This window comes from Chrysemys picta, chromosome 2, assembly GCF_011386835.1.
Source record: "Chrysemys picta bellii isolate R12L10 chromosome 2, ASM1138683v2, whole genome shotgun sequence".
NCBI classification, from domain to species: domain Eukaryota; kingdom Metazoa; phylum Chordata; order Testudines; family Emydidae; genus Chrysemys; species Chrysemys picta.
In genome coordinates this window covers 91,146,164-91,172,999 of record NC_088792.1, presented here as the reverse complement: position 1 = coordinate 91,172,999, position 26,836 = coordinate 91,146,164, and the positions used below count along the sequence as shown (strand labels likewise).

Below are 26,836 nucleotides of genomic sequence, written 5' to 3'. Positions count from 1 at the left end.
AGATCTGTGTGTTGGGGCGCTAGGGAGTGGGGGTTTTGTGGGGGGTTCTGGGCGGTTGTGAAGGGCGGTGGGGGTGCTGGGCAGTTGTGGTGGGACTGTGAGCGGAGGGGTGCTGGGCAGGAGTGGTGGTATGCAGGGTGCTGTGCATTTGTGGTGGTCGGGGCCTCTGGGTGGGGGGAAGCTGGGCATAGTGGGTCTGGGGGGCGCTAGGCATAGGAGTCTGGGGGGTGTCTCTGTGCAGGGGGGCACTGGGCAGAGGGGTCTGTGGGGGGTCTCTAGGAGGGGACACTGGGCATAGGGAGTCGGGGGATGTTGGGTGGGGAGGCTGTGTGGTGTGACACAGACCTGCCCCCAAGTGGAAGGGGCACACTGGCAGCACAGGGCCGGGTGGGCCAGTGTGCATCTGACGGCTCCCGGTTTGTAAACCGTGCCCTCGCACTGTGCTGGGCATAGTGGGGCCGCCCCCACCATGGTATGCCTCATTGTCCCTGGCTGGCCCCTTGCTCCAGATACTGACCTTTCCATGCCATGCTCCATTTCCCCCATGGGGGCCCACAAATATGTTTGGCACTGGATCCACAAAAGGTTAATCTGGCTCTGCCTAGCTCATGTCAGAGCTGCTGCAGGAGAAGCAGTGGAAAGCAGTTGGGGAAGTGATTCCCCCTACCTCTTGCTATATGTGATGGGTCTGATTCAAACACTTCAGTTTAAAAAGCACAGGTTGGTTTTAAATTCATAATAAAATGCAAATGTTCTTCTTAACGTGGTTGCCCTCAAAGGCCATAAGTTCATCGCCATGACTATAGACTCTACCAGTCTGCAGTGTACTACTCTTCTCTTCACGTGGTTATGATCTGGTGTATCTGAGAGGTTCCTCCATCCATGTTGCCCTGGAGAGAGATTCAGTGCATCATCACTCCTTGGTTGCAGAGAAGTGCTGAGGTGTCTCTACTTCCTGTCACCCTGTTCTGTGGGAACATGCCAGCCACTCTTCTTCATGATGGTCCCCAGGTGTATTCCGCCCATGGATATGAATGCGCACTGTGTGCCTGAGTCCAGAAACTTTCAGTAAGCAATGTCCATTGCTCCACAAGTTCAGTTGTTCTCCTTGTGCTCCACATCAAAAATATAAAGGGCTGTGCAATTTGAGCTGGAATCTTCTATGTCCGTTTTGATCTTCCTTTACTGTGTTCTTATGAATACAATTTGTAAATAGTTTTTAATAGGTTAGTATTTTAGTGTTTTTATGGTTAGCATCATTGGTTTAGTTCTCTCTTCCCCAGGGAGCTTCTCTCTCCAAATAGGGACTATGCCAAGAGTCCTGGGGTTCAAGAAGTATCTCCCCTGCCTCTGTTCCTTTTCCACCAGTGACCACAACCAGCACTGCCTTTATTGCCTTGGGGAGTCTCACATCACCACCAAGTGCAACATCTACTGGTCCTTCCCTCCTCAAACTCAAGAGATGAGAGCTCCATCTGCAGAAGCACCTCATGGAGTAGGCCATGAGACGCCATTCAGATTCAGGCTGGCGAGACCCCCCTGTACAATGGCCTCAGATGGTGAGTGGTGCCCTTCTGAGCATGAGCTATGTAGTCGAAGCAAAAACTCTTAAGCCTAAGAAACCCTCTCACAAGAGTAATGGACATGAACAGAGGCATAAGGACAGATCTCCATACAGATATGCCTCTATGAGAGAGGATCCCTCCCTATCTCAGTCAAAGTTGAGTGAGTCCTTGTGTGTGGGTCCCAAAGACTAAGGTCTGCATAAGCATTCTGTCCCAGAAGGAAAGGCATGAAGAAAGAAGGATCTGACAGAATCATCTCTGGGTCTTCCCAAGAAACCTAATGAGCTGTACCCAGTGGTTCTGTCTGAGAGTTCAGTGCTGGGATCCCATCTGACGGCTCCAACATTTTCCATGTGGGGAAACACTAGACCTTTAGATGACCCGGATCTGCCAGTATCTTTGTCTGGAACTTGCCAAACACCAAGGAGGACTGAAGTCTTTACCTCATTGAAGGATATCTTCTCTCTGTCCAACCCACAATCCACCTTGCTATCAGGTCTGGCTCTTCTTTGGGAAATCTCTGCACCTGTGGAAACCACCTGGCAGGGAAGAGTATACTTCCCTATTATGTCCACAACCTGGAATATACTCCCACCAGTACTGTTTGCAGTACTGCCAGTAGAACAAGTCTATCATATCATCAAGTGAATCTCATGCCCCAGATGAGGCTTCCCCCCAGGGAAAACAAACCCAGTCATAGACCAAGGAAGGTATTGGAACCATCTGCCTCCCTCCAAATATGGCTAGCCAGGGAAATGCTGGTACCCAATACCTTGGGGTGGTCCTCCAGTTGATCCTTACTGGTCTTACAGGGCTCTGTGAGATCCATACTGCAGGGACCATGGATCCATGTGGGGATCACACTGTCTCTCCTCTCCCTGCCAATACCAACTGGCTCTGTCAGGATTTGTGGAGGAGATTGAGCCAGATTCACCAGTTGTGCTGGGTATGTCATCCTCCTCACCAGATAAGGCAATTGCTTCATCATCTCTCTTCACCCAGTGACCACAAGCAGTACTAGGAATTGTTGCAGTGGATGGCAACCGAGTTCCGGATACCCGTCAAAGAGCTCCAGGACACACAACAGGACCTACTGGACATGTTCCAACCCTATAGCTCTTTGAGGGTAGTCCTTCCAGTCAACTAAGCCATTTTGGAACCTACCAGACCCCTGCCCCTACTCTGAAAAGAACTGAGAAATTATATTTCATGTCAGCTAAAGGGGCAGAGTTTTTATTCATTCATCTGGCACCAACCATTAGTGGTGCAAGCTGCTACAGAAAGGTCCACAGTGCAGAACTCCAAGACTGCCCCAACTGACAATGGTTCTAAATACCTCAACCTTTTGGATAGGAAAGTTTTCTCATCAGCCAGTCTCCAATTCAGAGTTGCTAACTGCCAGACGTTGTTAGCAAAATAAGATTTCCTGAATTATGCCAAATTTGCAGACTTTAAAAGACAGACTTCCTCAGGAAGACAAGGCCCAGTTCCAAGCCCTTATTGATGAAGGCAGGCTGGTGGCCAAGACATCACTTCAAGCAGCGATAGACACAGCCAATACTGCCTCTAGAGCCAGAGTTGTAGTCATGAGACACGAGTCATGGCTGCAAGCTTGAGGGTTCCCCAGGGAGAATACCATCAAGGACCTTCCCTTTGATGAATCTGACATCTTTAATGAGAAGACTGACAAGTCTTTACACAATCCACACAGTTTAAAAGACTCTAAGACAACTCTCTGCTTCCTGGGGATTTACACCCATGTCCCAAGAGGAAACATCACAAGCAACCCTATAGGCCCAGACCTTCTCCTCAGACATTCTGTCATCAATGCTTCTCCAGAAAGGCACCATAGAACCAGTGCCGGCTCCAACATCAGAGGAAGGGGCTCTATACCCTATATTTCTTTGTTCCCAAGAAATCTGGTGGATGGAGAAAGACTCTTACCCTATGCTAACTGAAAGTATTCATTCAAAAATTAAAATACATCACATTGGCATCAATAATCTCCTCTCTGGAAGAGGGCATTTGGTTCATGGCCCTCAACATGAAAGATGCTTACTTTCATATAGACATTCACCCACCCAACAGGTGGTTCCTCAGATTCCTCACTGGAGACAGGACCACTTCCAATTCAGAGTTCTTCTATTCAGGGTATTTACAGCATCCAGGGTCTTCACAAAAATCCTTTCAGTAGTGGTATCTTGGAGAGACAAAATGGTTTCACCATCTGTCCATATCTTGACAACTGGCTTTTGACTGACAAATCCAGCAGGGGAAGTCCAGTCGGCAACAGCTTTCCTACTCCATCTTCTATCTTCCCTGGGATTCTGCGTCAACCGTGAAAAGTCTGGACTTTGTAGGTGTCAAAGTATAGACTTCATGTGAGCAACCCTAGACTCAACTATACCAGGAGACTTTCTTTCCACTGAGAGATTCTGCATCATGAGTGATCTAATGAAACATAGTCACTCTCAGACCACAGTCAGGATTTGCCCTAACCTCCTTGGTCACGTCGCCTCATGCACCCATATTACACCATTTACCAGGCTTCATCTCCACTGTCTATAAACCTGGCTTCAGTACATGTACTCACCAGAAAAAAGATAACATTGATACCAAAGTAATAATTCCAACCCAGGTTTTGGCCTCTCTCACCTAGTGGACAACTCTGTAGAAAGTTAGGGTGGGAATTCCTTTCTTCAGACTTACACCCGAGACAACTATAGTCACAGGCACCTCCTTATGCGGAGCTCATGTGAACAATCACACTGCAGAAGGTACCTGGACCCCTTGGGAGGCCAGGCTGCACACTCACTCACTGGAATTAAGGGTGGTACCTCATGCCTGCAATGCATTCCTCCCACTCATCTGATCCCACCATATCCAAGTAATGTCAGACAATATAATGACGGTCTTCTATACAAACAAGCAGGGGGGAGAACAGATCCCTCTCTCTATGTGTAGAGACAATTGACCTCTGGAACTGGTGTATATGATATCACATAACACACTCAGCAGTATACCGTCGAGGCGCATAAAACTCCCTAGCAGCCTGTCTCAGCAGATATTTTTCAACACACCATGTGGTCTTCAACCAATGTGGAATACCATGCTGGGATCTCTTTGCCTCACAAGGGAACAGGAAAACTTCCCCTGTACTGCTCCAGAATGTCTCTGGGCCAAAGCTTGAAGGGTGACATCCTTTTGTTTTCCTGGACAGACTGCCTCAGATATGCCTTCCCTACCATCCTATTGATACCACAAGTCCTGCAAAAGATCTGCCATGACAGGGCTCGAATCATCCTCCTCATGCACAACTGTCCCAGTCAGTTCCAGTTCTCAGATCCCCTGAAGATTGAAATCTGTCCATTCGTCGATATCTTACCACTTCCAGATATGCTGATGCAACAAAATGGCATGATTAAGCATCCCAACCCAGGACCACTACAACTCAAGGCCTGGTGTTTGGATGGACATCAGAAGTAGAGTGCTCATGTTCAATAGTGAGTCACTCCATACTCAACCAGAGCAGGAAGGATTTTAGCAGGAAAAGTTTTTCAGCCAAATGAAGTGTTTCTCCTGTTGATCACCACAATACCTGTTATCTCCAGAGTCCTTTGGTGTCTCTGTTACCCTTGATTGCCTACTTACCCTTAAGACATCTGGTGTCTCAATCAGTTTCCAATGGATCCATCTGACAGCAAATTCTCCTATCGAGGACTATACTATCTTCACTCATCCTATGATGACTAGATTCCTGAAAGGACTTATCAGATCTCTTCCATCCCTGGTGAAGCCAGCACCATAATGGAACTCAACCTCTTTCAGTTCTCACCAAGCCTCCTTTTTGAACCATTAGCCACCTGTACTTTATCCTGTCTCTTGGTGAAAGTTGCTTTCCTAGTCACCATTATAGAGGCAAGATGGGTGAGGTAATATCTTTTTTTATTGGACTGACTTCTTTTGGTGAGAAACAAGCTTTCGAGCTTACACGGAGCTCTTCTTCAGGTCCTGAAGAAGCTTGAAAGGTTGTCTCTCTCACCAACAGAAATTGGTCCAGTAAAAGAGATTACCTCCCCCATCTTGTGTCTCTAATATCCTGGGACCAACATAGCCATAACAAAATAGTCACCATTACATCAGCCAGGAGGGTGGGCGAGCTTGGAGCAGACCCGCCATATGCCACCTTTCATAAAGAGAAGGTCTATCTTCTCCTCTAGCCAAAATTCATCCCTAAAGTAATTTTGGAGGTTCATATTAATGAAGCCATCCACTTACCAGTATGTTTTCCAAAACTGCACGCCTCCGATGAGGACAGAAGGCTTCATTCTCTAGAGATCTGATGGGCCCTGGCTTTTATGTGTAGTGAACAAAAGCAATTAGAAAAATACGTAGACTTTTTACTACCATAACAGAGAGTTCGAGAGGTCAAGCTCTATCCACCCAGAGACTCTCTAAATGTTTCTGAATCTGCGTCATCCTTTGCTACCAGTTAGCTCACATTTCTCTCCCTCCTCCTCCTCCTCCTCCTCCTCCACTGGAGGAGGTGAGAACCCTTCCACCAGAGCGCAAGTCACCTCTACGGCATATTTACTAGAAATATGTAGGATGATCACCTGGAGCTCCTTACACATCTTTGCAAGACACTATGCTTTGCATAGCAGTATTACAGACAACCATGACATCTGCATCCTCGCACCAATCTACTGTGTGACTGCTGCTTACTAATCTCCCACAATGTGGAGTATACATAGGGACCATCATTTGAAGAAGAAATGGAGGCTACTTGCCTTTAACTGGATGTTCTTTGGGATGTGTGGTTCATATCTGTATTCCATTACCCACCCTCTATCCCCAGCTGCCAGATTCATAGTAAGATAAGGAACTGGAGAAGCGTCAGTCTGCACTGCCTTTTGTATTCTCAGTTTGGAGCATGAGGAGAATAACTGCGCCTATGTGGTCCAACAGACACTGCTTACTAAAAATGTCAGGACACTGGCTCCTCATGCTCAAGCGTACCCGTGTGTGAAATACAGATAGGGACCACACATCTCAAAGAACCTCCAGTTAGAGACAAAGAACTTCCTTTATCTGCTGCATTTTGGGCCTTCCACAGCTACATGGTTAGCTGCTGGGTTTCTTTCTGTATAAAATAGAGCTACTTAATTATAATGAGAAAAAACAATAAAAAGCTATACTGGGAGAAAGTTAAAGTTGCACAGTTAATCACTGTGGTCAGGAAACGGCAGCACGGGATGCTTAGCGTTAATTTTGACTTTGTAAGTATGTACAATCTTGAATTACATGACCACATGAAATTTCTCGGGTAATACAATAAAAATTATCATATAATTTGGTTTTCCACAGTCTTACTCGATACATATTGTAAGGTGAGCTGGGAATGAGATAGGCCTATGCGGGATGCTGTCTGCTGTACAGGGAATGAGGCAAGGTGAAGATTGAGGTCTGGTTTAGAAATGATTTTCATACTCTCTTTTTCTAGCATATACTGATGACTGACAAGTGGTATATATTAAAATGGATTAAAGCTGGCCAACTGAGAGCTCTCAAAATGTCATTGTAAATGTGGAATCATCATTGAACAGGTGTGTTCCTTGTAGGGTCTTGCAGGATTCGTTCCGGTCCCTACACTATTTAACATTTTTATTAATGACCTGGAAGAAAACATAAAATCATCACTAAAAAAGTTTGAAGTGGACACACAAATTGGGGGCGTGGTAAATAATGAAGAGGACTGGTCACTGATTCAGAACAATCAGGATTGCTTGGTAAACTGGGTGCAAGCAAACAATATGCATTTTAATGTGGCTGAATGTAAATGTATACCTCTAGGAGCAAAGAACATAGGCCATACTTTCAGGATGGGGGACTCAATTCTGGGAAGCAGCGACTTTGAAAAAGATTTGGGGTTCATGGTGGATAATCAGCTGAGCATGAGCTCCTAGTGTAGTGCTGTGGCCAAAAGAGCTAATGTGATCCTGGGATACATAAACTGGAGAATCTCGAGTACGAGTAAAGTATTTTGCCTCTGTATTTGGCACTGGTGTGACCGCTGCTGGAATACTGTGTCCCATTCTGGTGTCTGCAATTCAAGAAGGGTGTTGATAAACTGGAGAGGGGCCAGAGAAGAGCCACAAGAATGATGAAAGGGTCAGAAAACATGCCTCATAGTGATAGAGTCAAGGAGCTCAATCTATTTAGTTTAACAAAGATACAATTTTAATTATTATTATTTTGTTATTTGTATAACAAACATAGGATCAAGCAGAGTACATTTCTAGTGTAGGGGGCAGCATCAGTCTGTGTAATGATGAGTGATTTGGATATATTGGTAACATGCAAACAGGCAAGGACATCCCCACTCCCAGTTCTCAGTTAATATAATTAGTGGTTAATGAACCTTGAACAGTCTGAGCTGGACTTCATTTTGGATAAGTTCAGATATTTATCCAACTCTTCTGTCTGAAAAGTCTGTGAGAACAGTCTGTTTCATGAGACAGAGGATTTCTAGCTCTTCTGCTTCCAGCTGGAAATATTGCAAGAAAGTTGTCCAAATATTTCAGAGCCTCAGAAAATAGTTTGACTGGAACTTCATAAAGTGTTTGCTTAGGAAAAAAAAAAAAAGCTAAAGCGCAGGGAGTTTTTTTATTTAACTCTCCTTTCTAATGACATGCAAGTTTATTTAATTAATTCCATTTGTTTACCCCTTGAATTTCACCTACTTACTGTAATGATGCTTCATAGCACCAATTCCAACCATCAGGCTCCGCTCACCTTTTATTGTCTGAGGATTTTGTAAAGCTCCCTTTTCCCTAGCCATCAGCTCTCTATCATCCCTCCTTCCTTCTACTTCCATGCATAGTAAAATAATTTTTAAGCCTCCGTAAAATAGGTTTTTCAAAGTGCTCTTCAGATTGACAGTGTTTTTTGTAATGCATCAAAGTGCCATTACTGTGAATGAATCTGAATCTTCATTTATGAAGATCCTCATGGAGTTGATGCAGTGATGTGAGCTTATAATAACAATATAAGTGTCATCTTCCTGGAAACTTTTAGTTTTTGATGAGTATCACAGTAGTTATGGGGATGAAGAAGGATCTGAGCAGAGACTTCTTCTAAATCTGGTTTCAATGGAGTTGAGCAAGTGAGGCTCAGCCAGGTCAGATGTCAAAGCAGACCAGCCTTGATGAAACTACTACTCAATGGAATTTGACAGACAACCTGTTGCTAGGGCTGTTTGAAAATTTTCATCAAAACTGACTTTTGGCCAAAAATTGAGTTTTTGATTAAACACGATTTTTCACAAGCATCTGCCTTCTGCTGAAGATTTGGACTTTTCATTAAAACACAAACAAACAAAATCACCAGAACACCTGACAACTGAAAATTTTGATTCAGAAATATTGTAGTTCAGGTTGCTCATGCTCCCATTCCTATAGGCGAGGTTCCCCGGCTGGTTGTCATATCCTATGATGGGACTGCACTCCAAACTCTCATGATGCATCACAGTGGCTCAGAGAGAGAGGAAACCGTGGTGCATCATGGAAGATGTAGTCTGGCTACAGTGCCTAGCTCATAAAGGAGAAAGAAGGCATGAGGTACCGGTACTTGAACTACAATTCCCAGGAGGTACCAGAGTAGCATTTCTGAATCAAAATTTTCAGTTTTTAAACCAACAGTTTTTGGACAACATTTTTTTGGTCAAAATTTTTTGGCTTTTGATTTTTTTTGCTGAAAAGCTGAAATTTTCTGCAGTGAGAGAAATATTTTTTCAACTAGCTCTACCTGTTACATATTTGTTTTTTGCTGCACATCTTTATAAAGTCTCATGGGCTATGAAAGAGATGGTGGTACTGTAGCTTGAGTATTTTGCTGTCTCCTTACATGACAGAATGGAATTGACCTTTTCTTAAAGCTCATCTTTCACAGGGGTTATAATCCCATGGGTTCTGATGTCAGTGCAGGATAGTTAACAGGATAGTTTTTGCATTAGATGCAGGAATGGTTTTGGTAAATTCATCTAGTTTTAATAAACTCATAGAATTTGGAATTACAATAGAGATTTGAGACCATGGGCCTGCATTATGCCTGTGTAAATCCACTGACATCAGCATCCATTCACACTGCTGTAACTGATAACTTTAATCAGGCTTCATTTCATGAGAGACAGTTCATCAGACATCTGCTATCCATGATCTTCTTGATTAAACTGTACCTTAGATATCTGAACTATCAGTTTAATTTTTTACTTTCAACAATGTTTACAATTTCTGTGAAGATTTTTTCTTTTTCCCCCCAGTGATAGAGGCTGAATCAGGTGCAAGTAATTCTGTTCACGTGTCATGTACCTTGTTCAGAGGCCGAAGCAAATGTACTGAATCGCTTTGAGTCCTCATGCTGAATGTCATGCTCTCCTGAGTGACTGCATGTGTGTGCACAGGTACAGCATAGTTGGTTGGAGCCTGTGCAGCATTGCAGCCACCATAGAAGTGCACTGCAGTGCACACCCAACTGTTAGGACTCATAATATGCACCCTCCAAAGCCTTGCTGAAAATTTGTCATGTAGTGTACTTCAGAGTTCACATGAGGTCTTACTTGACTGAGCACTAATCCTTTCTGAAGGTGAGTAAGAAACACAAGTAGGTCGATTTTTGCTGAATCTGCCAAATGGTGGTCAGACGCTCCGTATGAATGTAACCTGTTGGTGTAATTCTCCATCTTGTGGCTGAACTTGCTGTGTTTTTGCAACTTACATGCTGCCATGGACCCTGGCATGGAACTTGGACCCTTTTACGTCTCAGGCACCATCTTGTCTCAGCGAGCTAAAGAAAGCTTCCCCTTTACTCAGCCCATAAGCATCATTCAGTTGGACATTACTCCTGCACACTGTATATCAGTATGAAGATAAAGCAGGTTAGAGGATATGTTAATGTTGGATATTTTTAGAAAAGGTTCATAATGTTTACAGCCATAATCATTGTCTTGGAATTTCCTGCAAAGCTAAGCATATGCTATTTATATGGTGCAATTTGACAGGATAACAGCTTACTTAAGAAAGCAAGCAAGAAAGAAGCACCAAACTTAAGCGCAAGTAGTTGTAATAATATCTTTCAGTTAAGTGTGCTCTGAAGTTTCCCCAAGTGATTTATAAACAGACAGATATTTTATATAGTAATTATACCACCCACCACTGAAATGCAGCTTCCCTTTTGACGCAACAGCTATTTAATAGTGCATAGCAACTCTTTAAAACAGAAGTGAAGAAGATTATTATATCTAAGGGAAACTGCAGGAAGAGTTTAGGTAGATTTTGCCCACGACCCCAGCATTAATACCTCTACTCTTGAGGAAAATTGCCATGAGATTTTGAATAACGTCAAGAGGTTAAACCTCAGTTTTATGTCTCCTCTGAAAAACAGTGCCTCCAACAGCATATAAGTAAGTTGGCCAGTACTGTCTTAGAGAAAAGAGAGCCACCTGTGGAATTATTAACACTACTGCTTCCTGCAACACCTACGTTTTCCCTAGGAGTGTTCCATCTCAACCCCACTTCCTTCTGCCTCCCTTGTGAGACCTTGTGGATCATGGACAGCTCGTTGTTGACATAAGATTGGGGCTTGGACATAGACAGTTTAGACCTGAATGAATGCTGAAGTGCAGAAAGGTTAGAACTGAAGGTTCCTAATGCTTCACAATCATGCTTGCATCCTGAGAACTGAAACTCTGTAAATAAATAAATATTTTCACTTTCCATTTCACTGTTTTCCGTCTGATGGTAAGACGTCCAATATAAACCACCCTTTTCTTTCCTCTCGGCTCTTTAGAAGAGTTTCATTGCACCCCTAGCCACCTAATATCTTGGCATGATTTGCTGCTTATGCAACTTTCATGATATCCCAAAAGCCTACATCGGAGTCCTCCAGGTTTGCAGGCTGCAGCCCTGGAGCACCTAATTGCTGGCTGAGCATATAGAAGCCTCACAGATGGAAGGTGCTCTTCCATGCACCACAATTACAAGATTACTGCTAATAAAAGTTCACATTGCAGGGAAAGATTTTCATGTGGAAGCTTTCCCTCCCATTCACAGTGGCATAACATCCCTGTGGCAACTACAACAGTTGCTGAAGTAGTAATAGGAAAAAACATTTAATGTATCTTTAGGTGTTGCTGATACAATTTAACATCACGAAACATGAAGAGCCTGCATAATTTAACCAGCTAGCCTGTTCAGCTCACCAGCAATTGCTCCACAGACCACCAGTTATCTATGGATTGCAATTTGTGCACAACTGCTTTAGATTAATAGTAGAAAAGGTTCCACCTCCCATCCCCTGGAGCATTTCTGTGGCTAGCAGGATTTTGTTTTAATTATTTCCTCCTCTGTGGTTTAAAAAAAATGCAATTATACTCTTTTTGTGGAAAAGTATTTCACTTTGCACAAGCTTTGTATTTAATGGTTAACTCTTATTCATTCCATTATACAGATGGGCAAGCTGAGACACACAGGTTAAGTGACTTGACCAAGGATACAGAGGGTCTGATTGTGTGAAGTGCTAATCACTTGCTGTGAGATATAAATACCTACATAGATAGAATGCACTAAAACCTAATGGAATTGGAAGTTTGCCAGAATAACGAAGGATTCTGGCTTCCAGTCTCCTGCTCACTACAATTCAGTGCTGCACTTGATTAGTAGCTTTATATTTTCATATTACAGGAGGAGAAAGGATAAGCTACCACATTATATTTAGGCGATTTTTTTTTAACGTATGTACAGAAAAAATATTCTTTGTTTTATAATCATGTAGGGTCTATTTTTCTTAGGATTCTTCCGTACTTGAACTTCTGTACAAAACACTAACCAAGGAGGGAAAATACAAACAGAGAATGCTAGATGTTCCTGCTAGTAGCTTTATTTACTTTGTTAACTGAGTTGTGCCCCCTGATCTCAAGTTACATGCTACTGCACTAATTCAAATGGGGGCAGGAAGCCACTTTACCGCTGCTGCATCTTCAGTGATGCTTTCCTGCTCACCACCTCTGTGTCAAGCAGATAAGCTTGTGCCTTTAGTCTCAACTTCCTTCAGCTACATGTCTCAAATGCAGAAGTGTTTCTCTTTGGCAAGAGCCGCATCCTCGAACACATTCCCCACTCCTCTCTGTCTCTTGTCTCAGACCTTCCATTGCCCCCCACAGCTGGCATCACTCGACATTGTCCTTTTCCTCCCTCATTTCAGGTATTTGCATATCTCATCTGTGTACCATTGCCTGTTGGTACCTTTGCTTTAATTCTTCCTCCGCTGAAATGCTCATCTCTTCCTTCACTACTTCTTATCATGGTTCTTGCAACTCCCTTTCAATCTAATACTCAATTCCCTTAATAGTGAAAACCTCGTTTGACTTCAGCGGGGTTTTTGCCTCAGAAAGGATTTCTCATTTGGACCTTACAGCTGCCACAAAAACATTTTGTGGTTTCATCTCAAACCTTTTTATTTATTGACTTTTTTTTTAACTGGTGAAAACTGCCCTTTACCTTAGTGAATGTTCTACTTCAGTATTCCTAAATATGAAAAGCAGTCTTGAATATATAGAAGTGGGGTATGCAATTTGCAAAATTAATAGCTTAACAAATCAAATTCATACCATGAATCATGCACCCTACAGACCCCTACAACTATGCTGAATTCCACTGACTCCAATGGGACTCCATATAGGTGTAAGAATCTGTCCTTTCATATCAGATAACAGGATATGGGCCCAGGAACGAAAGCCAAATGTTACTCTGCTCAGATGGGGTTTGATGGAAGATGATGGAACTAGTTGCATGACAAGGAAGGGCTACTCATGTGAACAAGAGTTTTTAGAATTGGGCTCATTAGTGAATAGATCATGTTTCATGCCACAAATTACTTAGGGTAACTGATAGATTTGTACAGCTGTAATAGAGAGGAATAGTCAGCAAACGGATTTTCAGAGGTTGCCTTTTCACCCACTGTAGGGTTGGTTTCTCAAAGGACAACAGATAGCGGCTGCAATATGTGACAGAACATGCTGAGTCTGATTGTGCAAAGTTTTAAAAATAATTTTCACCCTACTCCAGCTGCACATGTCAAATAAACAGAATGAAAAATGCAAACATAGGGACATTGGTGGAGACTTCAGAACTGGCTAATATTGCTTCTCTTGGTGAAAGTTAGAATAGTTACTATTTGGATTATGATAAGGTTATTTTGGTTCATATAAATACACCTCTACCCCGATATAACGCGACCCGATATAACATGAATTCGGATATAACGCGGTAAAGCAGTGCTCCGGGGGGGGTGGGGCTGCGCACTCCGGCAGATCAAAGCTAATTCGATATAACGCGGTTTCACCTATAATGCAGTAAGATTTTTTGGCTCCCGAGGACAGCGTTATATCGGGGTAGAGGTGTATTGTTGTTTATGTACCAGTGCTAGTTATTGTTGCTTACATTGCTCGAGGGGAGACATGTTCATTATTAATGTTTGCACTGGACTTGATATATCTTCAGCGAAGGACTTCCCTTGTCCTCTGGTTTTGGTCCTTGGTCACTGGCTTTATTTATTTATTTTCAATTAATTTTGCCCAAGTTGAAGCCCTGCTGCATGTTCTCCCTATTGCTCGGCCATGAAAGCCCGCTGGCTGCACTCAGAAGTGAGTTGTGCAATTTACTTCCTTTAATTTTCATTCCCTTTCATTACAGCCAACCTTTCGCCAGCTGACTGCTCTCTCACTCTGCGTGCCTGTGTGTGTGTGTGTGTGCGAGAGCGAGAGCGAGAAACATTGCCCGGGCTATGCTGACAGACGACTTTTTCCTCAGTTGTCAGTTTTCTTGTCTGTCAGCAGAGCTGCTTGTAAATGGAAGAAAACAAGGGAGGGGATGAGACTGAAATGAAAGAGAGGAGGACCGGCACTGGAGGGAATGAGGGCTGCCTTTCACAGCACAGTAGAGTGAGGACACACAGGGTCCAGCGAATAGGGAAGCAGAGAATCAGGAACTGTACAACTGCCAATACTCCCCAGTCTTTCATCAGACAGCTCAATTGTCAGCAAGGGTTCCCCCGCCCCTCCTTGCTCAAGATCGTTCAGCTGGCATTACTGATTGAATCCTTGGCTTATTGTAAAAAATCTGTGATGGCTTTCAATCTGGAGATCAGCCTCTAATCCCCTCCATCAGACTCAGGACCATGGCATATTGCCACAGCTACCCTCAGTGTACACCTGGAGTTCTCGCTGTCTACACACACTTCCTCTAATCAAAGGGAGAGGTGTGTGTGTGTGTGTGGGAAGTGTTTGTAAAAATGCTTGCTGCTCCTGGTCAGTGTTAAAGGTGGAGTGTGTGCATGTGTGGGGGGTGGTGTCCATACTCTCTGAGCTTTAACCAAAGTGATAACCTGCAGCTATGGAGTCACCAACTAAGGAAATTGAAGAATTTGAGAGCAACTCTCTGAAATATCTACAGCCAGAACAAATCGAAAAAATCTGGCTTCGTCTGCGAGGATTGTAAGTAATACTCTTTCTTATCCCTCTTCCTTCTCTCTATTTCCTACCATTGTTGTAAAATAATTATTGTAACACTTTATAGTTCATTTCTTTTGTGTACCTTTTAAAATAACCCAAGAGTTTCCACACCTGCTCTCTGTAAATACAGTGACTTGCACTTACTTATCACAAAAGATCAGTTTGCTTCCTTAAATGCGCTGAACCTGGTTGCTACAGAACTAATGTTTCCCAATGGGGGTGCTGAAATGTCATTAGAAGAGGCTTTGTAATATAACAATTACCAAGATATTAATTATTTTGCTTGCTGTAGTAGAATAGCTTCAGCATACACAAAGTTACACTTTATTCAAAGCCTAAGTATTTTTAAGGTTGTTGATAAACATAGCTAGATTAAGAAGACATTCTTTTTGCTGTTTGTACACCAGTCCCAGAACTACACTGGTTAATATAAACAAATGGGGAAGAAGGCGCAGTTTGAAAACATTTCTAGTAGCAGTTATAATGGCAGGAAATCCATGTTCTTTTATTAATACTCATACATGCAGGTCAGATTGTGTTTATTAATTTATACATCTGTGTTAAGCGCAGAAGAGGTATGTTCGCTAAAGAAAGATGCTGTGATGGATCAGAAGTAAAATTAGACAATCCAGAGTGGTTATATAGACAGGATCTTTCGTCGTCCTTGTATGAATTAAAGTGCATACCACTTACTGGCTCCTCAGATTCTGATGAAGCCTAAAAAAAGTTACCATAATAAGCTGCATCTGTCCAGATGTTCAGAACTGATTTTCTTTTCATCCTCACATGTTGGAATTATAAAATTTCTTCCCTCTGAGGAGAGGGCCAAAGAAACATATATGAAGTAGGCGAACAACTAAAAACTTAAGAGTCCAAGTTAAATTTGAGTTGTTTTTTAGCAATATTTTGTGTGTGCAATGATGTCATATTTTATAAATAACATCCAGTACTTCTGTAAGAGTTTTAATGGCTTAAAAGTCGTACATGAATATGTATTTCTCTCAAGGCTTCACTCCAGAAAGCCTGTTTTATGAAGAAGCTAAATCAAACTAGATGACAGCTGTCTCATAACCATTCCAAATAGAACAGCTATACAGAACCAAACCTCTCATTTTCAAGTTTCTGCACCATGTTGTATAATTACTAGTTCATGAATTTATGGCTAAATGTAATAATAGCTGCATTCTGATTCAGACTACACCCGATGTTCAAATCTGTGCCTAAATCTTCCATAGCATTGTTGTTCAATAGAAGTCTGACTGACAGATTCTAATCTCATTTTACACCCTTGCAAATTGGATACCTGCATTGACTTCAAAGGAGTTATCCCAGATGCACAATTATCAGAATCACGCTGTGTTATGTACGTTATGTGCACTCTGCTATTATACTCGCCTTGTGTGTGCATAAGTGCCATATACTGGGCATCCACAAAAAAACACTTTTATCTTGTGAGTTTCATGATCTCTCTTCCTGTAGGAAACAATGTATTGTAAGGTAGCCTTCCTTGCTTTCCTGTAAAGTGTCTCACTGTAAGACAATACATTTCAGGTTTCCAATTGTGTTACTCTGATTAAGACTTCAGAAGTGTTTCCATTTGTCATGTTTGAGAGTTTAGCATGTGAAAAAAAATTGGCATACACTGTTTCACACCAGAAGTGTTCTTGTTTTTTTCCATATGTGTGGGGGTAATTTTCAAAGCAAAGATGTGGCTATTTTATATATTTTACAACTATACAAGGGCTTTCATCTCAAGAGATCGAGCAGCAGTTTATAAACCATATGCTGTGATAAATGTAGGAATCCATTCTTCCACCTCTGGAATGCAGACAGCCTTATAATGCTGGAGCTTTTTCATAGACATAGAAACTCTACAAAACAGAGTAAGGCAGAACGTGAAACAGAATACTGCCAGTTGAAACTGCCCCAGGAATTATAGGTTGGCACAGTGTAATTACCCAAATTGGGAATTTGATCATGACACTTCTCATATGAAAAGGGCCATGGGATCACTAATGATCACGGGTGCTCAGGGTTCAGTTTCTGCTCAGTCTCATTGGAAAGACAGCACCTGCAGCCACACAGTACCCCTTAACACCATATGGAGTATTTACTCAGTAGTGACTCAGTGGGCAGACCAACATACTGAATCACCACCTAGATTTTCCTGGGAGGTCTGGCTAAATACTAACCATATTTGAGCTTGCTTAGCTTTGACAAGATCAAAGCCTAACGTGGCATGGGGCTAGTACACTGTATTTTAAATTAATTGTTTTTAGACCACTGTATCTTAGAATATTCTCTGCTTAAATAAGAGGCAAACCCTGTCCCTGGTGAGGGTCCCTGTGGACCGCATTTAGTGCAGTTCTGCTGTGCAAGATAGGCAGGCTTTGTGAGAAACGTGCACAGGGTGTGCCCTGCCAGGGAGGTGTGGAGAACTCTGACGTAGTGTTTAAGGGGCAAGTTGGGAGGGTTTGGGATTAGGGGAGTTACCGCAGTTTGAATTATTTGGTCTTCTGCTCTATGGGCAAAGGGCATGTAAGAGCCAACCAGCATGCTCAACTCTCCTGTGTGGTGTGAGAGAAGTTTCCTTGTCCTTATCCCTAAGTATCTGCCGAATGTTCAGCCCAGCTACTAGGCCAAGGCAATGGCATGAGGATTTGGTCTTTAGTCCATGTACAGTCTAAATCCCTTCACCATTAACATTTGGAAATGGGCATATGCAGTAACAGTTCTCTCAACGTTCTTTAATTGGCATCTACATATTAACATTCTAATGGTTCCTCACAGCAAATGTGTGTAATATGAAGGAATATTGAGTCAATGGAGCCATAATGCACTCTCTCAGGTAGAAGACAGCAAAAAATTGCCTCATTGAGGCAATAAATTATACCTGGCAAACTGTTAATATATCTCTGATTAGAGCTCTACATTGTAAACAATGACTGTTTTATAACTTACCTAAATACCTATTCATTTGCTGGATATATCACAGCTGGAAAAGAGCCTGTGTGCATTGGTTTATTAATACATGTTTTAAAAAGTCGGGTAATAGGCTATTACCTGTGATGCGGTACTGTCAGAGCTGTATGAAATTCAGTTTTCGTCTTAATGGATTTTCACATCTGAGAAGCTTGCCCTTTTACCTTGTTTTCCACCTCCAAAATGGCAGTTCAGAGATTTCAAATTTTCCCCTTTAAAGCCTGCATTGGCAAAATGGTTATAATGTTTCTGATGTGCCAACAACCATCACTTGAAAATGGACTCATCTCCACTAGAAACAATTCTTCCAGTTTTGTTTAAAAAATAAACAAAACAAAAAGCGTGTGTCCCAGTAAAGTGTGTTTTTCACAGAAGTAGACACATTTTTTGAGTCTCTGGCATAATGAAAAAAGGTGAATTGAACCGTGAGCAGCTCTGGATTTCTTTATGAATGGTACTTGCAGTCACTACAGTCCCATTCATCCCAAGATCCACATGTAGAGATTGTCCATTGTATGTGGCTCTTGTCCAGGGCCGGCTCTAGGCACCAGCAAAACAAGCTGGTGCTTGGAGCGGCACATTTTTAGGGGCGGCATTCTGACGCGGGCCATGCAGCCCCTAAAAATGTGCCCCAGCCACCCTAACTCACCTCCGCTGCTGCTGCTTGCGCGCCGCTGCTCGCCCTCCCTCCCAGGCTCTCAAACCCGGGAGGGAGGGGAAGATCCTGAGCGGCCGCGGCGCGCCAATCAGCTGTTTCGCGCGCCGCGGCCGCTCGGGATCTCCCCCTCCCTCCCAGGTTTGAGAGCCTGGGAGGGAGGGCGAGCAGCGGCGCGCGAATCAGCTGTTTCGTGCGCCGCGGCCGCTGGGGATCTCCCCCTCTCTCCCTCCCTCCTAGGCTTGAGAGCCTGGGGGGAGGAGGCAGGGTTGGGGATTTGGGAAGGGGCAGAGTTGAGGCGGGGCCGGGGGTGGGGTAAGAAAAAAACGGGGCGGGGGGGGCGGCCAAAATTGTTTTTGCTTGGGGCGGCAAAAATCCTAGAGCCGGCCCTGCTCTTGTCCTTCCCCCGTGGAAAAGCAAGTCAGCAACCACTGTTGCATCACCCCTGCAGTTCCCGGACCTACAGAGAGCTCTCCGCAGATCTGAAGCTCTATGCTTGGGGAAAGTGTGGCGGATAAGGGGGTGCAGAGGGAGCTTAAAGGAATGTTCTTTTTTATTTTTTTAAAGCATGGGGTAAGTGGTGAGGGGAACACAATGAGCCTCTGGGCTAAGTTGAACCCTAAAAAGTAGCCTGTGGCCAATGGCATCTTTCTTTGGAGGAACAGTTCACAGAGACTTCAGGTTCCTGCAGGTGCTGCTCTATATTGATCTTTGATTAAGATAAAGCAATGAAAGTACCTTGTCTGTGGGCTGTTCCTCTGTGTTAGTTGTGGGCTGCCTGCCATCATTTCCAATTAATGTAACTCAGGTGAGGATGTTAGGTCTTCGGCGAGTTGCCAGCTGCAACCCTCAGCTGGGCACACCAGTCGTAGTTTATCCTTGACTTCTGAACCTCATTGATCTGATGAGGTATTTACTTGGTTATATGTTAGTGTATCACAAGGGCAGGGAATAGATAAGTGCAACAGGGTAGGTCAGGGATGGAATTCTCAGGTCTGAATTTCCTGACTTTTATAAGGTATAACTAGAAGCCTACCATTATTTCCATGCAGTTTTAGTCTGTCCAATATGTGTGCTCACGCTGCACCATTATAAATATCCACAGGTGGTTAAATAGTAAGCAGGCTGTTTTGCCTTTGCAATGGGCACCCATATGCAGCTGGCACATATGCAGCACTTGTCTTGTTGAGCATGTATTTAATAGATGAGCAGTTCTCTCTGGTGCCTGTTATTTCTGAAGAGTATTGTCCCATGAAGTTTGACAAGCTTAGAAGGTTTCAGGAAACTATGTTTCTGATGAACACACTGAGCGTGTGTTGACGACTCCTAACAGCTGCTTGTGACCGAAACATGACTCCTCATTTTCAAACAGGAGGTTTGTATTCGCCTCTTTGCAGTACATGCCTAATCTACAAGGCTCTTCTCCATTCAAACCTGTCTTTCCCAGCAAGGGGATCTAACATCTTTTACCGATGAATTGCTTAGAAGTCAATAAAACTGGCAATATGTAATTAACTCCATCTCATCTGTGCCCTTCCATGGCCACTTGCTAACAATACTATGGTTTGTAAATACAGACTTGTACTCCTCACAAAGGATGTCCATCAATATTAAATAGGGCTTATAAAGGACAATGCCATGACAGAACTGAAAACCTGATTTTGAAACATGGCCTCTGATTTTACACTTACAATTTTTCTGTGGGTGTGAATAATGGTGGGTGCATTTTTTAAACGTAGACTTCTAATTAGTGGACTGTGCACTCTGATCCAGTAATCAGATCTATAATTGCTGTACAGGCTGGCTGCAATTACTGGTGTGGGGGAAATGAGGAATGGAGTTGAGGTCTTTTTAAAAATTGGGGTTGAGTGTCTGTTTTTGATAGTGCTTTGATGGTGCAGATCGTCAGTTGAAATAAATCCAGAAGAGTTCCATTAGATTCGGACTAACTATGCTGATTTGTACCAGAAGAGGATGTAGTCTAAAGAATTTTTCAATGATGGTTTTTGCTCTATTTGTGCAAAAAATAAAACCTTGATTTCTGGCTAACACGGTATTACCAACATCAACACTATCTGCCTCTCAGCATTGCAAAGGAATCGGGGGAAAATGGAGATTAATCTTCTTCCCCGCAGCCAGGATTACAATGCTAAACTGATAGATTCATAATAAGTCTCTAACTCCATGCATAATACTTCCCTATGCTGTTAGAGAGGAAATTATAGAGTAACCATCCCTGAATCAGGACTCACATGGATGCTCTACCTTCCCTTCCTCTCATTTCTCTGATCCTCCTATATAATTTAATTTTGAAGCTACACTTAGAATCTGAAGGGAAAAATTAAAAATGCATTGTATAGATGTTGGTGATCCTTTAAAACTAACCAATTGCACCTAAGATACAGATGAAGTACTTCCCTCAACTTACTTTAGGAAGTATCTTGAATGCTGCAAATATTGAGGTGGTCTTATTGCCTATACTTATTCAAGATCTAATTTTGCTTCCATTGAAGTAAGTTGTGAAACTGACTTCAGTCAGAAAAGATTCCTTCCATGAGTTAAAGGGCAAGTTTGCAAGTAAGTGCCACCACTCTATGTATCTATTTGTCTTATCTATACAGACAGGTATGTGTTCTACAGTATTTTTAGGTTTTCATCTTTAAAAATGCCACATACAGAAAAGCTGGTTCTCCCACTGACAGTACTCTGGCCTGCCTCGTTTTCATTTACATAGCCCAAGTAAGCGGTAAAACAGAGAGCTCCCTTTAATTCCTGAAATGTTCCTACACAGTGGGCTTTGTCCCCAGATATTTTAGCTGGCAGCAGATTGGGGAGGTTAAAAAAGCCCCTAAGAAAGCACCACTTTGTTAGCAAATGTGTAAATTAGTCAGTTTCTCAAGTTGAAAATATGAATATGCTAATTCCTTTCCGGAGGTGATAAAGGCACTCCTGCTGTCTTTGGTCTTGGTTTCAATCTTTTTGAATCTCCTGAGAGTCTGGGTTTAAACTAAGGCCCTGTTCACCTTGGGAACAGAACTGTGCTAGCTCCAAACATATTTAAACAGAGTTATTGCTAACAGGGTTCTAGTATGGCTTCCCTAATGAATGTGAATAGGGATTGTCTTTTCTGCAAACCTTGTCATGAAACCACACTATAGGCCTCTTATACCTGATCTAGATTTCCTCTGTATCCCAATTTCCCATTGAACATAAGAGTTCGGGGGCTGAACCCATAGTTAGTTCATCTATAGCAAGGGTAGGCAACCTGCAGCACATGTGCTGAAGGCGGCACGCAAGCTGATTTTCAGTGGCACTCGCACTGCCCAAGTCCTGGCCACTGGTCCGGGGGGCTCTGCATTTTAATTTAATTTTAAATGAAGCTTCTTAAACATTTTAAAAACCTTATTTACTTTACATACAACAGTAGTTTAGTTATATATTTTAGACTTATAGAAAGAGTCCGTCTAAAAACGTTAAAATGTATTCCTGGCACGCGAAACCTTAAATTAGAGTGAATAAATGAAGACTTGGCACACCACTTCTGAAAGGTTGCCGACTCCTGATCTATAGGATTGCTTGAGTACCCGTAATTCTCCAAAGGACAAGAAGTCCTTATTGGTTAGGGAATGAATGTGACATATTTGCTAGCAACAACTCTATTGAGACATGATTTGGGGTCTCATCATGCTGAGCTTTACCTCGGTTGAGCTCTCCGTGTGAATAAGGACAACTCACCTGAGTAAAATTTTTCCAGGATCGGGCCCTTTGTTGGCACAGTTCTGTTGGTAGTGTGGACAAGACCCAAAAGTTTACCACTGGGCCAGTGCACAATGTGAGAGGACAGAAGTCTACTTCATGCTTTCTGGAATGTTATCTCTGAAGGAACAGAGGAAGTGAGAGACTCTAAGCAGTTTTCTCTGACGAATGAAAAAGGGACAGGGTAGGAAATATTTTTAATGAATAAGTAAAAGCACAGCAGCTTTGTGAGAAGTTAATTAAAAAGAAGTGTTTGGAGGCATAGCAGTTCAGTAGAATGTGATAAATTTTGCCTCAACCCTTCAGTCAGTTTTATTCCCTCTTGTGTCTTTTTATATGAATCTTAAATCAATAAATGACCCCTGTAGGTAACAATAAGAGAGGAAGACTGTGTTTCACATGAAAATGTTGACTAAGAAACACCATAGTTTTTTTTCTATAATCACAAAAAAGCTTTTACTCTTCTGGTAGTGGTGCAAATGAATCATGTCTACACTCTAAGAAGCAATTATTTATTCCCACAGTTTAAAAACAAACACACTTAAAAGGTACTGTGGAGTATAAGAAAGGAGTTCCTTTTGTAAACATTAAACTGAATGATTTTTAAATATCAGTGCTGTGTATATCAGGGTGGTAAAGCTCACAATCTTGCATAGAAAGCAGGGATATGAAAAAGTTATTTTAGGAAGATAAATTTAAACCCCTCGCTCAAGGGGAAATTAAGGATCTCTTTATGGAATGCTCTAAACAAAACAAAACAAAAAAACCTTGCTGAGATGAAAGTCCCTACATGCTGAGAACATTGAAATAAAAAGGAGGAGGTGGGAGGAGGGAGGGAGAAGGGAGGAAGCAGGTGAGGAGAGACCACTGAAAAATCCAGTGTTTTGTTTTATTTTTAAAGGCAATGAGGCCAGCTCATCCCCTAATCTGCCAGCTTTTGGTGGATTCAAGCACTGTATTAAAACCAACTCAGCTTTTAAAAGGATTTTAAAGGTTTTTTTCTTCCTGAAATTCATATTGATTATTCCTAGTCAGTTTTCCTCTGTCTTATTTACACCAATTCTGATCTCTGTAACACTAAAACCATTTGGCTTTTTCTGCTGTCCAGTGGTGAATGAATCGAGACCCAACACCTCACATCAGGACTGACCTAGTAGAACACTAACAGTTGTGAAACATGTCTGCTCAGATTTGAATTTCCATCAAAATGCTGGGGATTTGGGTAAATCAGAGGCTTTATAGGGGGTTTGGATTTTTTTTTCTTTTGGATTCACAAGGCTGTTCCCAATCTCACGAAGCACTGCTATAAATACTAGAAGGAGTAACTTCATTGAAGTCTACGTAGTTAATAGGGGTAAATTGGTATGAGGCTCACGGTCTCTGGAGTGTGTGTGTTAAAACTATTTTCAAAGTAATTTAGAGCGTGTGAAAGGCCATATATCCTTACGCCCGAAAAAAGCGTGGCCAGTGGCAGTGGAAAATTTCCCCCATGATGTCCTGCAGATGTGCCTCAACTCTGAAAGATTCATCCTGGGGTTACTGAAAGCAAGTCTCTCTGCCCACTCTACTCCTGGCCTCAGCAGACACTTGCCCACTAGTCTTTTGCAATCATAAAAGCAAAATGTATGCATGAGAAGTGGATTCATTTGGAATGTGTCTTTGGATTTAAGCAAAATTAAAGCTGTGAAGGGGAGAGAGGGTGAAATCCAATGACAAAACTCCCATGGACTTCAGTGTGGCCAGGATTTCACCCAGAATGCAGAAAATCCAAGTTGTGGCTCTCAGAGAATTATCGAGCACTGCAGGTTGCTTGTTACTGCCTTTTTAACTTGCTCCTGGCAAACTCTGGAATTCAGCCATTGGCTCAGATAAGGGGCAGTTAGATGGTGCACCTCCTCAGGGGGAGCTCTTCCCAAGCAGGCCAGTGCATCCTACCCCCTCTCCTCTTTCTCTGGGATGATGTGTGGTCCTGGGTGGGTGAAGTCCCTGTGTACTCATGAATGCAGGCACTGGCATGCAGGGGGAGGGGGGTCCTTGTACCCCATCGCTAGTGGACCCATGTTAGAGTTTGTCACACTCCCTCTCAGAGAGAAAGGCAGAGCAAAGAATGGGTTTATTAATGTGTGTGTGTGTGTGTGTGTGTGTGTGTGTGTGTGTGTATGTATATATATATATACCTAAAATGTGATGTGCGCCACGTTTTTCCTATATTGCTGTGTTATGTTGCTATTAATGTGACACCACGAATGGATATTGCTAGGTCTGTGGCATTACATCAGTAGTAAAGTGATTTGTTACACTCATGGGGCCAGACACTATATATGCATAAAACTCCCATTAGCGTCAGAGAGCTGCCTGGCATGTATCCGAGGGCTCTGCTTGGCACAAGTCTATGGCACAAATTCTTGACTTAAATTTGAATGGCTAAGGCTGTATTGTGGGCTTTAGCCATAGCGCTGGTTTGCAGTGGACTCTACCAGAGTGGGAGGAACATGTCTTGTAGAGTAGCAGGCAGAGCATAGGGAACAGCATAAACTCTCCTGCCAGGCTGACCAATTTAGATGGGTGGTGCAAGAGAGGTCAGATCCTACCTCCTCCTCTACCCCCTCTGGGGTGACTTCTCCATAGGGTTCACTAACAGGGAGTGGTCCTGGGTTTCTGGTGAGAACAGACTGCAGTTCTTGCTGGTCCCTCCTGCACAGGGGAACAAATGAAGCAGCCTTTCCTCTACACTCCCGTCCGCACTCGGGCTGAACGCAGCATAGCCCAGAGAATTCAGATTTCTTGGATCGGTTTGAAAAGTGAAAGGAGACTAAGTTGGGGGAGAAGGAATCTGGAGATCACATACAGTAGAGCAGACATTCACAGAGGAAGATGAAGAGGGAGATTGAAGATTATTGTAAGAAAAGCAAAATAGAAGAGTAGCCATTCCTGCTTGTTTTCCCTTATCACCCTATCTAAACATTTCTCAGGTTTGTTTAACTTTAAGCATATGATAAATAAAAGTGTATGATATACACAGCATATTTACACACACAGGGTAGGATTTCCAAAAGGGCTTCAGAGACTTAGGACCACAAGTCCCAGCTGGGTGCTGTGGAATTTGAATCCTCCCTTAAAGGCCACGGCACAGCAGCAGAACTAAAGACTAGAGTAGCTGTCACAGCCCTAGCCCCTAACATGGGGAAAGGGTAACAGGAGCCATCTAAGTATTTCTCTTTCTAGCTTAAGTTTTTGAAAGCACCTAGAACTGTGGTATCTAATAGAGGTAGGCTAAAAACATTTTGGATGAAACTTTTTTTTCACTAAAAAATGCAGATTTGGGTTGACTGAAACATTTTGTGAGTTCATGTTGAATTTGCCAAATTGTTTGTCAAAAACACCAAGATAAAACCCCCAAATTCTGAAAAAGTTGAAGTCTTTTTAACTTTCAGTTCATCAGAAAATTCAAATAAAATTTATTGGGGTCAGTCCAAAATGATTCCCCTTCCCAATTTCTTGGTTCAGTGACTGAACCAAAAATCAGTTATTTTCAGAGCTCTTTTATGCAAGTGGTTGTAGAACGGTTAGCTACTAGTGATAGCTCTTAACACGCCCTAAATGGCAGTATTGTCACCAGGGTCAGCTCTATGTTTTTTGCCGCCCCAAGCAGGGCAGACAGGCGGCCTTTGGCAGCATTTCTGCGGGTGATCTGCCGGTCCTGTTCCTTCGGTGTACCCGCTGCCGAATTGCCGCCGAAGCCGCGGGACCGGTGGACCTCCTGCAGGCATGCCGCCGAAGGCAGCCTGACTGCTGCCCTCACGGCGACTGGCACGCTGCCCCCCCGCGGCTTGCCGCCCCAGGCATGCACTTGCTGCGCTGGTGCCTGGAGCCGCCCCTGACTGTCACAGTCCTCAGCATGCTTGTTGGAAGGCTTTTTTTCCTGCACTCATTCATCCTTCTCTTTTTCTTTCCTTCTACATCATTCCCCTCCACTCTCCCTAATCTCTCCACCTATGTAGTAGGATTCTCAACTGCTAGATGACAGTGTATGGGGAGCCATACTGAGCCCGAAACATACAATGCAGGAGCATGGAGCTGTGCAGTGCAGCTCCTATCTGGTCTCCTTAATTTTGCCCTCTTCCCCTTCTCACTGGAACTATTTCTGTACTATTCTAGGAGGGTCATCCCTCTGCACCCAATGAGAAGAGGGCAGAATTTACCCTATTGTTCTGTGAGGGAAGACATGATTTATAATACAATTGTATTATAGTTTATATAAAGATGATAAAGTCATTGTGGAGAAACTAAATTAATTCTTTGCTTCAGTCT

The 26,836-nt window shown here is 43.0% G+C and overlaps 1 protein-coding gene across 17 annotated transcripts in view; it reads left to right on the top strand.

The window, feature by feature from the left end:
* Positions 1 to 26,836, top strand: part of PDE1C (phosphodiesterase 1C) — a 427,680-nt gene that overhangs the window by 137,752 nt on the left and 263,092 nt on the right. For 4 of the 17 annotated variants that reach the window (XR_010598395.1, XM_005302725.5, XM_065583738.1 and 1 more), the window contains exon 1: positions 14,313 to 15,114. The exons of 12 other annotated variants lie outside the window; for them this stretch is intronic. Coding sequence is in view for 4 of the 5 variants with exons in the window: in XM_005302725.5 (XP_005302782.1) it covers positions 15,014 to 15,114 (101 nt within the window). In the remaining variant the exon portion in view is untranslated. Of the gene's footprint in view, positions 1 to 14,312; positions 15,115 to 26,836 lie in introns of those variants that run through there. One more of the 17 variants, XM_005302726.5, reaches the window with a different exon arrangement.